This window comes from Chelonoidis abingdonii, chromosome 3, assembly GCF_003597395.2.
Source record: "Chelonoidis abingdonii isolate Lonesome George chromosome 3, CheloAbing_2.0, whole genome shotgun sequence".
In the NCBI taxonomy this organism is placed as follows: domain Eukaryota; kingdom Metazoa; phylum Chordata; order Testudines; family Testudinidae; genus Chelonoidis; species Chelonoidis abingdonii.
This window is the reverse complement of record NC_133771.1, coordinates 136,340,587-136,356,758: the sequence shown is the minus strand read 5'-3', so window position 1 is coordinate 136,356,758 and position 16,172 is coordinate 136,340,587. Positions and strand designations below refer to the sequence as shown.

The window sequence follows — 16,172 nt, the reverse complement described above, 5'->3', positions numbered from 1 at the left end:
AACCCTTAGGCTACCCAGATGTTGACCATAAAACTCAAACGCAATGAACTTCATATCATCGCTACAAGCCCTCTGAATCCTGGAGATGTCAACAGATACGTCGTCAGGCCCTGCGTAATAGACAAGGAGCAGAAGACAGCTCTCGTGCATGCTGCATTAGATTTGTAGCTCAGCTGCAAGTGACAGCAACATCAGGACAAGAAGGGACATATTGAAGATAGACTGAAGAGAAGTACAGTGGCCTTGAAAGACGGAACTAGGAAAGGATGTGGAAAAGTTGTTGATGTATAAGGCCAACCTGATGGTGCGCGGCTCCCGATGTGGGATGGTGCCCTCGGGCTGCCTGCTACTGCCTTACTGGGTGAAGTGCATTGCAGGAGCTCCAGATCCCAGGAACACATCTGAGCTCTCTGTCCAGAAGAGTTGGCAATGAGTGACCTAGGAACAGCTAAGATAGCTAACGGCAGACCCATACAGAACTCCCAGGCGCGCTGGTAGGGATCCGGAGGTTGTGAGGAAAGACCATTATAGCCACCCATAGTTAAGTGGAGGACCATTTTTTTATACTGCCCACTATTACCTACTATTCTTAGATTAAAATCCTATCTAGATATAGGCGTGTAGTTTTGGAGCGTGCTGTTGGCTTCTAGCTGACCAGAAATGCTCCCAAGGAATGTTCCTCTCCTAGTATATTTGCATATATTTTTTTGGAAATTGCCTAATGCTGCATTTCAAAGCCTAAAATAACGCCAAAGAACCATATTTATGTATGTAAATATCTACCTTGATCTCAATTTCTTGGTTGTCTTCCAAGTATATATTAGCTGGAAGTGCTTTCTACCACAGCCCCTCTGTTTCTCCTCCCAGATAAGAGAATATGACTGGTGATTCAAAATAGAGGGAGTTTGCACATCAGATTTGGAAGACCCTGCTGATAGCTTTTAGTTTTAGATCCTGCAGTTGCCTGTCCTTTGATCCCAAACTCTGCTGGAGGTAGTCCAGTGGAATATGTTGCCTTCATACCAGCTTCTCAAAGTTGGCAGAATTGTGTCCTGCTTTCCAGAGCGCCAAAGAGGACTGAATGCTGAGAAATGACTGTCCGGTTTTCACCTTTACATCTCCTGCTCAACTTTTTGGTAGATGGTCAGAAAAGGGGAAGGCTGCTTGACCTTCCCAGTTCTGAGTTGTAGCACAAGCTGTGGTCTCTCTCCAGTCACAGTTGTTGTGACCAAAGTGGGTAGGGCCTTTAATCATCTAGTTTTCTTATTACCCACCAAGCTAAGGGTGCTGATAAGAGGAAGGTTTGCTTAATTCCAAGGTTCTCAAACCCCAGTAATACTTGCACTGTGGTCTCAGGTGGCTTTCTCCTCCTTGGGTGCTAAACCTCATTCATTTTCCTTCTCTGCAGCTCTTTATTTTTCTCCATTACAATGTCATTATCTTCAGTGTTACAAATGTGATTATGTTTTTTTGTTCTTTCCAAACAGTCTGAGAAATAACTGGTGCAGATTTAGATTTGGAGTGATAAACAGTCTCTCTTCCTTCCTCCTGCCATTTACATACAAAACTGATAGAGAAACCTTTTGGTTATATGTGAGTAATTTTTGAATAGTTTGGTCAATTTTCTGAAACTAAAAAAAAAAGCTAAGCACAATTTTTTTCTGTAATCAGTTATCTTAAGCTTCCAGATTCCCTTCATGTAGAATAAATAGCTTTATTACAGTAAGCCTTAGTCTATATACTTGATCTTAACATCTTAATGTTTCTAAAAATAAAGTGCATTCAGACAGTGCACATTAACAAGGTTAAAGTGCATGACTTATGTTACAATTTGTACTGTGATGCATATTTCATTTTAATGACCAGTTGGTACTAGAGGTAAAGTAACAAGGTGTTTTAAAACTTAATGTAGCAAGCTTTGGGGAAAATATAATCATGACAGAGGGTAGCTCTCCACAGTGTGTAGGTTAGATTATCTACTATTCCCCAGTGATAGATTTGAAGATGTTAAATTTCATGCCAGGAACATCCCCAAACTAAGTTCACATTTGGCTCTAAAATTTTAATCATACCTGTAACAAGCTAGATTGACAAATGTAGTGTTTACTTAACTAGTCCCCTTACTTTCCATATACATAGTGCATGCATTCCATGTGTGGAGAAGTTCTTACCCTCATTGACTTACCAAAGCAAAATGGCTCAGCAAAGCTTTCCTACCACAACATCAGGCATCTGAAGTCTAATTCATTGTTCATGGAGGTTTTAAGATTGTTAAAGTTTGTGATGGTTTAAGTATTTTATAAAACCCTCTCTCCTACCTTGAGCGTGTTGCTGCACTACACCATTATGTTTGATGCTTGTATCTACTCTTGAATAAAGAATGTTTTCTGAAGAGTATAGGTGTGCTGTAGTGAGTCATCTTATTTCTTGTACCTCTATTACAGTGCACAGCTGGTTTAACTCATTGTTTGTTTAGGTGGTTTTATGTTGCTGGGAGAGAGCTTTCCAGTCAACATAGTGTGGCTACATGAGCAGTCTTACAGCAGCACAGCTGTAGCTGTACAGGTGTAAGCTTGCTAGTGCAGATATTGCCTCAGTCTTCTAAATCAAGGCAGGGTCGCTGTATGGGTTGTGGCAGCTGTCTCAGGGCATTTGTGAATTAAGAATTGTAAGCCAGCACAATGGAAACCCTATTTACATACAAAATCAAGATACCAGAGAAGGCCAGTCTCTGAGGGCTGACTATGAACTTTAAGGAATTTAAGGGAAGGGCAAAAAGATGCCCATTTGTCCTGTGAGGGAAGATGACTGTTCATCTTCATGAAAATTGAATCCAAAAGAGCCTTGCTTGGAAATGTTATGAAGGACATTTGGGATGAGAAAACCGCTTTAGGTAGATAGCGCAAGTGTAGTCTTCAGGAATCATGTTTTCTGTGTAACTTGTTTCCATCAGCCTCTCAAATCTTGATCATTGTTTTTTGCTAAAATGTGTGAGTCAGTTCAGGATCAGCACTTACCTAACAGGCTGGGTGTATACAGTTTCTTTGGGGACAGGATATTGGGTATTTACTGGCAGTATTCAGTGAATGCTAGAAAGGGATGTGTCAAAGGGGACTAAGGTACATCTGTTAACCTGCAAGATAAAGTAAAGGCTGCATAGCCCAAAGAGTGTTGGGGGAGGCTAAGAGTAGTGGTGGTAGGGAGCTGATCTACCCAGTTAAGCACAAGCAAATCTTTTGCTGGAGGCAGGGGGATAAGTGACTCACTCCAAAGACATTGCAACCAGATATTCCACCCCTGTTTTATGTAGCATTGGTGCACCTGAGATGAAGGACCCCTTCCCTAGTGCAAATGGCAGTAGAATCCTCTATTCTCCCCTTGTACCCTAAGATGGCCAAGTCATTAATAATATTTCCATAAGTAGAATCAACACTTGCTTAAGAAAGCAAGTTTTTAGGAGTATGAAGTAAGAATATCCTCAGGGCAAGAAGTCTTCCCATGAATGTTCAGTGTCTAAGGGGCTGGACACTACAGGGAACGCTGAGACAGCCTGTGGGTTGATGTATGTTATAGCAAGACCTACAGAGGCCTCAGAGATAGTGCTTGTACTGCCAGAAGCTGATGTTTCCAGGAGCTCATGCACAGTGGTACATGTTAAGGCAGGTAGCTCACAACCTTGGGAAACATTAGATAATAAGATGACCAAATGCCAGCAATGAGTATCTATCTAATGTAGTTTCCAGCTAGGTCTAGAAAAGAAATTGCTTGCTAAGCTCTTGGAACATTTCCTCTAGCCTTTCCTTTGATTTTGCAATTCCCCAGGTTGCCAGAACTTTACTGTGACACTTGCATAAACTTCTGTAACTTCTTGGAAAGTGACAATCTGTGACCCTGATTCTGCTACAAACTATTACAGATAAGCACCACTGACTACTTGTGGAGTGGCCCTTCTCAGCATGAGGGTAGCAGCATCAAGCCTGAGTAAGCCCACCACTGCATTAAGGCTGGGCAGGTTAGTGCATCCTTTCACTTCTGGAGCTCTCAATGCCACTTTTCATCAACAGCTATGGGGGCCAGTTGAATTAATTACCTAGGCAAAAGAATGATGGAATTTCTTCTTGCCCTTGTCGGAGGGACCCCCATCTGCACTTAACAGTACAGAGCAATGAAGCCAATGTTATCCTCTGTTAAGCAGAAGAGGAAATGGTATTAGGGATCATGTTATACTATTTTAACTACTGTGGGAACAAGAGCAAGGGAAAAAAGACTGAGTTCTCCAAAGGAATACTGGAAAGTGGCCAGTAGAAGATGGAAAAGCACCAATTTTTTTCCATACTAATACCTATTCCTAATGTGGTGTCTCAGGGAGTACAGGGTGATAGCTAGATAGGGTTGAAATTTTTACATAGCCATGTAGTGGCTTTTTTCACTTTAAGGCCTGCAAAGTCAAATAAGTACTTAGTTAGTGAAGAGGTGGTTACATTCACAAAGCTATACCCCCACCTTATGTCTGTACTACTGTTTAAGTCAGAGGCTAAACCAGTTAAGTCACTCAATTTTATTCACATGTACAAGTTGACCCTACAGTGTTAAATACTAATACAGAAACTCTAAAAACAAAACTGTTTAAAAACATTCTTAAAAAGTCACATATTGCTTCAAACTTAGATGGTATTTTCCCCATAGTTCTTAAAGTGAATTCAGTGCTCACAAAAGCTAACAAAACAGCATCAGGCAGCTTCCCCGGCTTCTACCCTTGTTTTTAGAGGAGCCAACTGTAGAGTTGAGAGTCAGGCTCCATTATGGCTTTGCTGCTGAGTGATCTAGGAATGGACTGAAAACAACAACTCATTGCACATAGATCCTCAGATTAACAACTTTTGGTCACTATAACCATATGTCCAACTCAAAGAATTTAGTGCCAGTGCATTACATTAAAAAAATTTAAAGACTGATGTACTTTCCCCAGAATGAAAAATTGGGTTGTGTACATCTGCTGCCTCAATTAAAGTGGATCAAAACAAGTTACTAGGAATACAAGACATCATAAGTCAAATTCAGCATCTTAAACGGATATTTGTTACATTGAAATTTAGATAATTACATGATGCAAGAAAGATGTGACAGCATGATTGAACACAAACATGCTATTCTATTATACAAAGGCATTCTTTTACAGCTTTCGTTGTAACACTGTACACAGAAGTACACCAAACTAGTCTTCACAGAACTCGAAGTTGACAAACTGCAGTGCTATATTAGCAAAATCTACCAAGTTTCACTTAATGTAGGGTGCTGTTAAGTATCTAGTGAATGAAGGGACACCTTTCAGAGTTTTAGTGAAGACTTAGCAAAATATACTATGAACTATTTACCGAAGTATAAAACAAGCCTTGTCTTTAAAATGAGGGTTCATTAAGCTGGTAGATTTACTTTAAAATCAACTCAATGCAAGATAAGATTCTGTCTCCTCTAAACTGACCAGGTTGTGACATTTAAACTTAAACATCTACCTAGACTCATTGTCAAAGAGGCAGTCTGCTTCAGCGAATCCATCTCTAAAGCAAAGTAGCTGTAGCTAGCTAAACCATTATAGGTATTTAATAGGAGTTTGCTTTTCATCAAGACTCTGCTCCAATATCACATTATCAAGTTTAGTTTAAAAGCTGTTGAGCTGCAAAACCCCTGCTTTACGAAACTGTCTTTGGGACTTAACCTAACTTGTGGCCATGGCTGATCTAAGTCTGCACTTACGGTGGCAAGTAAAGCAGACACTGCTAGCACAGGTATGAATAGCAGCGCAGACAGCAAAGTACAACTTAGGCAAGTAAAGTACCCTACATGTCTCTCTACAGGCCCAAGCCAGCCTCCCACCTCTACTCTATGGTTCTTAGTGTAGTATCCTGCTATCTCCCTGCTGCTGTGAAGGGCTCCAGCAGTGGGAAAGGCTTTAGGCAGCTCCCTGTTCCAGAGCCTTTCCCCAGCTCAGTGAAAGGCTCTGGCAACTTCTTGCTGCTAGAGCCTTTCCCTGCTGCCTCCCTCAAAGCCTCTCATTACCATGTCTTGGTACACATCACAGTGAGTGTGGATACAGCCTGCCTGTCACTGCAACATGAAGCTACACAAACTCTACACACTGCCACAAGCATAGAGAAGCTCTTAGATGTCAATGCTACAATTTGCACCCACAATTGATGGCAAACTTCAAGTGGTCAAAATTGGGACCCTTTAAAAATATGGCCTCAAGTATTGTGACTGATGTTTATTTTCAAATGGTTATCTTGAAGAGTCAGACAGATCAGCAGCTTTCCCAATTTAAAAAAAAAAGTTCAGAAAAAACTTGTCTTGCAACTCAGGCTTTACCTGAGTTACCAAAAAAGTCAGTCCATGCACATAATTCAATGCTGTTTTTAGCCACAGCCTGGTACTGCAGAACCTTCCAACTGACAGACTATGACCTGATTTTGTGACACTACTGCCTTTTAGCAAGTTAGTCAACTGCTGTTCCTGTCAAAACTAACTTAGCCAGAGGGTGAAAACAGAACAACCCCTTAAAAAAAGTTGTCAGAGAAACTGATGCTGTAGCTTAATTAGGGCATAAACTGTATATAAGATATTTAAACAACCTACTGAATCTTTAAATACTAGAAGACCAGGGCAATAGTTTGGCTGATTTGATATCTGCATTGAAAGTATGGAACAGAAAGGACTAATATTAGGTACTTCAAAATATTCCAGCAAAGCCAGAGAAGCACCCAATGTTTTGAGTAAAAGCAGTTTTTGGTGAAGTCAGTGAAACAGGCACCACTTTTGTTTATCCAATATAGTTGCTAACATACAGCTAGTGGAGCTTCTGTACTGCTGTCTAGGGGAGACAAACTAACCCTGAGAACAGAAGGGGACATTTGGAACTAGACCATGTTTACAGCAGGTGCATCTTGAGGGAAAGTAAACTAGGCCCCAAATAGTGGAAAGATCTTAGTTAAGGTAAAAAAAAAAAAAAAAGGTTGACATGCAATGGACTAGGATGTCCTCAATACTGGGCATTGATCTGGAGGAAGGGAGATCTATTAAGTATATTTTAGTCACTGGTACGAGCCACAAATAAATTTACAGAATATTTTCAGCTGTAGACAGAAATTAGTTCTGAAAAGCAAATGGTCTGTCTATTAAAGACTCTACAAGCCTAGTCTTTAAAACTAGTCACTAGAAAGTTGCATAAAAGCTATTGGATGTTTTGATTTTTTTTTTTGGAATTGTATTATAAGTTTTTAAAGCCAGAAAATGAGGGCATGTCTTTGACATATTAAATCCTTCTGTATTTTATAAGTCAGTTTTAATTATTACTGGCCTCAGTGACATACAACTTTCAAATTATTTAACCTAATAGTATCCCTTGAAACTTAAGTATGAAAGCCATGCTTGCTCAGTCAATTTGGCTAGTTTCAGCCAGACTATTCTAGACTGAGTCACATCAACTCCTTTATTACTACTAACCTTAGATTTTTGGATTCTAGTTTACTTATTATTGCTGTTTCTTTATTTTCTGCATTTCACTACAGTGAAGTGAAGCAGACTGGTCAAATGCATTAAACACATGGTTACTATGCTTCCAATAATAGGGGCATAACATCTCTCATAGATTTTAAAAGTTTTGTTTAAGAGAGTCTGAAGTGTGATCAAGCTATGTCAAAAGAGGTCAGTGATCCCAAAGCAGCCTGTAAAAGAATGAACCTCAGAACTATTACATTACCACCACCACACTTCAAAGAGATCTCAAAAAGCGCACAGCTACTGCAAGGATCTGTTTAAGCTCATGTTTACTACAAAACTAAACAAATTACATTTAGAACTGAGTAAAGAAACAAATTGAGGATCCAACGTCAATTACTGGCAGTCCTACGTTGTACAGAAAACAGCCAAAGATTTCATTAGTCTCCAGTTACTAAGGGGTTTATTTTCTTTCCCCTTGGCAGAAAGTTATGAATATGCCTCCAGGACAGATATAGCCATGAAAACTCCATTTGCAAATGTTTATCAAAACTGTTCTACAAATTTAAAAACTTAAGTATTATTAACCATACTAAACCAAACGGAATGCATACCAGTGAAATACACTCTCCCCACTCTCCAGCTACAAACATTAAAAACAAGACTTCACTAATGAATCAGCTGGTGTCTGGTCAAAGTACATTTTGAAATATATATATACACACACACACACACGTCTTCATTGAGAGGCTGGTATCAAAATGACTAAGCACAGAACAGGTGTTTTTACTAACTCAGTATGATGTTGTCAGGTCAAGACCAGTACAGCAAGCAACTGTCTATTGACCAACAGCCATCAGATAATGATTGTCTACATCAGTCATTTGGTGTAATAGTCACAGTAATCACAAATTAATCCTGTGGACTTCTCATTTGGAAAATAAACTGCCACAACTGGATCATATTAATCTATTCCACTGACATTTTAAAACAGCAATGAAACTCAATTGAAGAATATCTGTATGATTCACTAATTATTGAAAGTTTAGAGAAATATTACCAAGTTTTTTAAAAAAGGTCTCCAATATATAGCAGACAGCACTTAACAGCCATCTTCATTAGGCCAGTATTCATTGTGTCTCAGAGATTGTGTACCAGAGCCACGGGCTTCCAGGTTGGATATTGTAATCTACATGATATTTTGAAGGTGTTGAATCAAGTATTTTAAATAATGCAATAGCAAACACCACGCTCTAGGAAAGGTTTGCAACACCACCATGATCACATGATTTGAGTTAACCCCCCCCCACACACACTTTTTTTTTTTTTAAAGGGGGCAGTTGAAAGTTTGTGAAATGAACCAATTCTAAAAAAAGATTTTGTAAAAGTTTAGACTTTCAGTATTTTGAAATCTCCTCCTCAAAAGGTCCATTGAAATGCCTCTTAAAGACTTCAGAAAAGGAGAAATATTTAAAAATTTAAGGAACTATATTTAAAAACATCTTCAAATGTTATGGCTCCAGCTCTACGCTCTACTGATGAGGTAGGTAGCCAAAATACAAATGATTATAACAGACTGCTGGAAACCCCCTATAAAAACCTTGCATAAGTAGTTCGCACCAATGTCCTGATTTAATATAAATATTTTTTAATTTAAAAAGATGTCCAAGCAACTTTTGATTCACCGAGCTCTTGCTGAGTAGCATCTCATGTACTCAGTCATCCAGGGATTATCTGGCGGGGAAGGCTTTACTCTCCAGGTCCGATCCACATCTGCAGAGCGCACTCGCTTTTGAGACAATTTCCTTTTCTCCACTTGCCTTCTGTTCTTTGCTCGTAGTGCAGATTCATGAATCTATCAAGAATTTAGAATTACAGTCAATTTTGTGGAAAGAGAAGGCTAATTTTTATTCAAGAAAACAAAGGTTATTTAAAAATTGACCTTTGTTCCCTTTGACTGGGGGAATGAAGGTCAATTTGATTCTATGACTATAGAATTCCAAAGAGATTTTAGAACACCCTGGAGTATACATCTTGGTGCCATTAATCACAAGAGAGGCATTTTAGTGTTTGTGGTCTCAGATTAAGTGAAACTGAACTTTACAAACATTTGGTATTTCTGCCCCCACTGTTTTTCCTCCCTTCATGATTTCACTCCAAGGTAGAGTTGAAGTTGCTTGGGAGTCTTGAGTTTGCATTTCTATACCTTAACATGTTTGAATCTGTCAATTGTAACCCTAATTGTGAATTTTAAAAGTTACAACATCCCTCTAATTTATCTTACCCTTAAAATGGAATTAAATTAGAGATGTACTCAACTGTAATTTTTCCTTCCTCTTGGAATTTTTGGTTTTTAAAAGATAAAAAATATATGAACACCAAAACCCAAAAGAATGCAATTATAAGGTTTCTATTGATTTGAAAATGAATTAACAAGCTTATTTTTATTTTAACTTAAGGACAGATTCACCAGTACGCCACAGCAGTGCTTACATTCAAACCATACTGTATTTACACAAAATTAATTAGTTTGCAACTGACATATTGGTTTAAAGGGCAGTGTTTGGAGACCAAAGTAAGTAAAAGAAATGGAAGCCAGCCCCCAGGTCCCAACATCTGGGCCTGCACTCCTTCCTCAATTATCCCAACAGTGCTCAGAGCCAATAGGGAATCTTTCAAGCACTGACACCCAAGCTAGCAGGCAGTTGGAGAACCTTGAAGGAGGATGTGTCAAGTCTCCCTCATACGAAGCAGGCAATAGAATGGTTGCATGCAAGTAAGCCGTAGAGCAAGGCTGATGGTTGGCTTGAATTGCAGCCAGTGTGAACAGCCCCACTTCAGTGTCCCCTGAGCTGTTGAACTGACCCTGTAGAATCACATGTTAGATACATTAATTAATGTATCTTAATTACAGCCTAATTTTTTCAAATGTAATTATGCACAAGATCTCCAGATGCTTTAACTATATGGAAAGTTGAGTGTTATTCCATTCCTATCATCATTCAGGAAAGAGGAAAGACTACAGCAAAGCTTTCTTAGGACCCACTGTTAGCTTGAGTTTTAAAATTAACTGATTTGCTTGTACATTTTAAAAGAATGTCATGGTGTAATCTAAGTGCTCTAGGTTCAGAGAGGATATACTGCATTTTTCATAAAGCAAAGCTAGAATCTCAGTGTAAGAGGAAGACAGAACTCAACCTTAACTACAGACTCACAACCAGCATTTCCATAATTTGGCCAGCATCCATGCTTAGCCCAAGATCAGCCTAATAAGGTTCTACATTCTACAGGACAGACTAAGGAACATGCTATAGAGGGGAAAAACCAAGCAAGTCTTTTTCTGTATTAAGAATGATTACTGTGTGGACTTCCAAAGAGTTGATTGGGGGGGCTCATGCAGGCTACTATGCAATATATGTTTGCACCTATTTTCAGTGGCATTGGTCACAGCCTTCCCCGCATCCCAAAAAGCCTGCTGGAATAATGCTTCTGGAACACATGTATTCAAGAACAAAGTGATACCATATCCCAGCAGATCTAAGTGGCCAATAGTTACACCTAACTAAAAGGCAACATGACTGTGAGGGATGAGGAAGCAGTCACACGGTTGGTGTCACTAGGCATAAATCTAGGTAACTTGGGAAAATGGAAGACCACAAGTGTCAATAAAGCCCTCCTGCTCAGGCCTCAATGAACTATTGTTCCTCCATGTTTAACACTTTGTATAACCTAATGTGTTAATAGCTGTAAAATGTAATGTCAGCAGTTAGTTTTCTGATTGTAACAGCCACTTTCCCTGCTGTAATACACTGCAGCTAAATTGAAGCAAGTTTCAAGGCCACTCTTAGATACAGCATACATGTCTCTGCAGCAGAAAGGGGAGAGGGAGGGGAAGACAAAAAGATTGAGTGAGAAAAGATACTGCAGCTGGATGGAAAAGGAGGGGGGAGTGAAAGATCAGCTAGTCAGCAAGAAACAGTTTTGTAGTAAACAACTGGGATATAAAAGGAAGAAACTGCTTGTTTTAGGTGTGCAGGATTTGAGATTGCATTCTCCCTCGCACCTTATTTGAGCTCAAATAAACTTGTGTTTTGCTTCTCCATCCTGGTGTGTTCATTGGCGCTACGCACTCCGGGCCACAAACCGCTGTTGCTTAGCCTCTGGCACTTTGTGCCGGCAACAACATTGCACATAAAGGCCCTATATGTAGAGCAATTATGCAGCTGCACAAACCACTACCCACGTGCAGATGTTTGAGCATAAGCCTTCAGAAATATCTGCTTCTTCATTAAAAAAAAAAAAAGAGTTCTGGAACCAATGCTAGTCATCCCAGACCTGCATGATATGATCCCACCAATCCATGCTTCTGGTCCTGCTCCAAAAGGATCAGCCTACATATGGGGAACCTGCAACTATGACAATAGGCATGAGCAGCTTCAGTCAGATTGCAGCTGCCATGGCTGTGACCCCCTGCCAAGAGATATTGTCAATAGGATAATTGCTGCTGCCAGAACAGCCATCAGTATCTCAGATGCTCTGCCCAATTCCCAAAACAGGAGAGAACGTGAGCTGGAGAAGGTCTTCCTCCAGTGATGGATCCAATTGAGGACTCTGGATGCTAGGAGCATGTAGACTCAAATAGCTTGCCTGGACGCATTGGCAGGCTCCAGTCAAGTTCCACAGGATGGGCAGAAGTGTTCTCCCACAATACATGATCAACTAAGCTCTAGAGTGTCCATAGCTACCCAGAGTGCTGAGAAACCTGGAATATGCCCCAGAAACCTCAATGTCTGACTCTGGTGTAACTCTGGTCTGCGTAGTGCAGTGAGGATGCATTGGCATGCTTGTGAGTCTCACAGCAATGCAGTGTGGACATTTGCACGAGAGTTTGGAAAGAATGGGTCCCACAGACCCAGGTTTGCTATGCAGCATAAACCATACCCTTGGTCCACTGTCATGGAACATCAGGCCTTGACATATTCCAATGACAAGACCTAGTCTTTGTACATCAAAAACAACTGTTGACTTGAGCAGGAGTTTTGGATGAACAAGGAATGAAGGGCTCAGGCCCAAACAAGGTCAGCCATTCTGTAAGATTGTTGTGTTACAACAGTCAGAACTTTCACCATTTTGGAGTAATGAGTTGTTATTCAGACATAACATTTTACTAGCCACCAACACTATCAGGCTCAACATTTACAACTTCATAACATTACTCAGCTTCCCAGGGATAGACTCAAAGAAATTCACTCATTCATTGATAGCTGAACCACTTATGTCATTTCTAGGCTTGTGCTCGTCTACCTGTCTGCCTGCTTTGGGACGCTTGCTGCTAACTGCCCACTTCTGATAGACTCTCTTTCATGGAGTTCAGACCCTGGGGGTACATTTATTTCATCCACTTTTTTCTAGTAGCGCTGAAATAAGACAAAGAACTATGCATTAATCAGAGGCTGCACCAAGGAGTCATTTAGTCTGGAACCTTTTGAAAGCAACTGGCAGTTTAGAAATTAGGGGACATGGCCTTAGTATACATATAAAACATCTATCTACACATCTGTATTAGGAGTGTGAAAAAAACCACACCCCTGATTGACCAGCTAGGCAGACAAGGGCCCTGGTATAGACAGCTGTACTGACAGAGGAGTATTTGTTGGCATAGCTATCATTTGGGTGGGGGTGTTCCTACACCAGTAGAAAAGCTTGTCAGCATAGGCTGTGTCTGCACTCGGGAGCTATGTAGACAGACTCAGTTGTGTTAGAACTAAAGCAGTATTCTTAGATCCAACCAAAACCAGCTATAAACTTAGTCACTGGTTTTCTTACAGTTGAAGCTACAGAAGTAAATCGGTGTGCTTGAAAAATTAGTGATAGGACCAAAAGTATTGGTCAAAGTTCATTTGGAGTCTTCAGACAGGAGATCTTGATTCTTCATAAACAGTTGCTCTCCCTACCCCAAAATCCCCACCCAAACTCTATAATGATATATAATGATGTCCAATGACAGTCAGATAATTGGCATCTACATAGATAACAGGACCTAATCTTCAGCATCTCAAGAACAGGCCCTTAATGAAGAGGGGAGGGGAGAGGAGGAATATGCATTCACTATACTATTTGACTAGGAAGAATTTATAAATTATGTAGCGTATGACGAAGTGGCAAAACCACTACAGTTGAGACCAAGGCGTTTTAGTTCTTGTGGTCATCACTGATATAAAGGCTTGATTGTGAATTTGATTTTCTTCAGGGTAGAATTAAGGTAGGTTGCTTTCCTCGTTTGAAGAGGAGTGCAACCTTCACTGAATTTCCTGGAGTTTTTTTTAAATTCTAACATTCTTGAAAGGTACCATGCACTCAAACCACTGGTATGACTTCAACCTTCGAGTTTGAATTGAAAATTTATATAAAAGAGTGTATGCATTTATACACTGGGGCAAAGGGTGAAAACCAATGAAAGGAAAGGCATCTATCAGAATAGCCATTCTGATGTACTTATGGCAAGATTTTCCAAAAGTGATCAGTTAATTTGGGTGCCTATGTTTTAGATGTCCAGTTTGTCATCTCAACAGCCTGAGTTTCAGAGGGCAGGTACTTGCACTACATGAAAATCAGGCCTGCAGAATGTCCAAGTGGGCACCCAACAATTTTTAGGAAGTGGCTGATTTTTGCTGTGTAAGCCTGAGCTTTGTGTGCATAGGGCAGAGGACAACTACTGTTTAAGTGAAAGCACATACATTACATGGAACTCAATTTTCCTAAACTTGGAAAAGTTAAGGCCAAGTGAGTCCTGCAAGATTCAGGCCTGGAGCTCTGGAGAATTTAGGTTAGTCCACTCCTCCCAAAGTGTCATTCCTTCTGACTAATACAGAGTGACAAAATAGCATAGCAGGACTAAGCTAGGAAAACTTTTCAAGACATTAATGCCCCAAAAGTCCTGGATGCAGGTTAAGAGGGGTTAATAGGATAGTGAATTTTATTTATAAATAATCAGTATTCTTCTTTTCCCTATAGATGGGGGGAGAGACTAAACTGTAAAAACACAACTTTATATTTACATTTGAATGTTTGCTTACTTCATGCACTGAAGCAGAAGCACAGACATTGTGAGTTTTCTGGCTCCCTGTATCTGTACGTTTTTCTCCCCAGCCATATAAAGCAAATGGATGTTTATGCTCCTTTGCTGCATCTGTCCTTTGAGGACTTTTAGCTGATCTTCGATCATTCCGACTGGACAAGGCACTTCGACTTGGTTGTTGTCCTGTACGGGTGGTTGATTTGTCAGTTTCTTTCACCAATGTCTGTTCCGCAACTCTCTCTTGGTCATCTCCCTCTGTTTCTTTCTCTAAAGGAAAAATAAGAAATCAGTTCAGCTTTAAAACATTTAGCAACGAAGACTGCATACATATGTGCCTGAATGACAGTTAAAATTTTTCTTCCTAAAGTTGTATTGAAAGATAAAGAAGAGGAACAGCCCCCAGTTGCATGACTGCAGATACACCCCCATTAAGTCTCATTTATACAAATGATCTTCCCCTCATTAGTGTCAGACTGGCATATGGAGCATGCTACTCATTCTGTAGTTTTGGACATCGAGTATCAAATACTTAAACAAGTGCACTCAATATAAGGGTGTAACCAAAGCCATCTAGCAGCACTTGCTAGAATAGACAGACTGAGTACCATGAGGGGCCATCATCTTGCAACTTTTTCCACATAGCCAACAAATATGTTGACATTTGGCATTTAAACTCTGTCTTTATCTTCAGTGTGCCTGGTAGAGTATGTGAAATATGACCTCACGCTGTAGGAGTGCCTACCCTTACAAAAGGGTCTTTGAATTTAGGCTTCCTTGTGTGAAAGCTTTCATGCTTCCTGATTACACACACTTTTGCCAACTGTATCCTGCTGATATTTTCATGGGAAAACACGCTCCTCAAAATAGCCTTATGTTTAAGTGTCCCCACTTAACACACTGTGCCGTGCTCGGCCCAGAGCCTTTAATACTGCTCTCTGCAGATTCCTTTCAAAGTACCAAAAGCCAACACAATATATAGATTTTTAAACAGTATTTGAAGGTTTGTTCTCTTTTACTTAAAAGAACATCAGCAAAGTTGTTTTACACTAGTGTACTTAATATGCAAGTGAAAGAATGGCCACCAAATTCAACTGTCCAGCACTGCAGGACTGCAGTGTTTTGAGAAGCCATCTTGCTCCTAAAAATCAAGTTTTATTTCACATGCTGCCTTTGCAAGAAAAAGGTAGACTATTGCTTGCCTTCAGATTAACTGAGCTTAGTTAGAAAGCCTATGCTCATCCTCCCCTGCCTCCATCAGATCACTAACATTCAAACTGAGCCCCAGCCTCCAGCATGCCCAACTGTGTGCACTGCTCCCAAGACATTGCTTTTGACATCAGCTACTCTCCATCGTATGCCACTCTAACTGGCAGCTCTGCTCTAGTGTTTGCATCACTATTCCCACCTCCACAGCTGTTTATTGTGCTCCACTTCCTCCCAGCCTTCCCAGACATCCCCATTCCTCACTCAGGCCAGGTCTACACTGCGACTTTAAATTGGTTTAATGGCCGATATACCGATTTAACGCTGTATCCGTTCACACGACGTCGTCATTAATATCGAGTTAAACGGCTCCTTAAATTGATTTCGGAACTCCTCCCAA

The 16,172-nt window shown here is 40.2% G+C and overlaps 1 protein-coding gene across 1 annotated transcript in view; it reads right to left on the bottom strand.

Moving 5' to 3' along the window:
- Positions 1-5,083: 5,083 nt before the first annotated feature.
- The window catches only part of CCSAP (centriole, cilia and spindle associated protein), a 21,030-nt gene continuing 9,941 nt past the window's right edge, over positions 5,084-16,172 (bottom strand). The window contains exons 2-3 of the mRNA XM_032783645.2: positions 14,568-14,836; positions 5,084-9,346 (exon numbers count right to left, since the gene is read on the bottom strand). Of these exons, the coding sequence (XP_032639536.1) occupies positions 9,173-9,346; positions 14,568-14,836 (443 nt within the window). The 3' untranslated portion in view covers positions 5,084-9,172. The remainder of the gene's footprint in view (positions 9,347-14,567; positions 14,837-16,172) is intronic.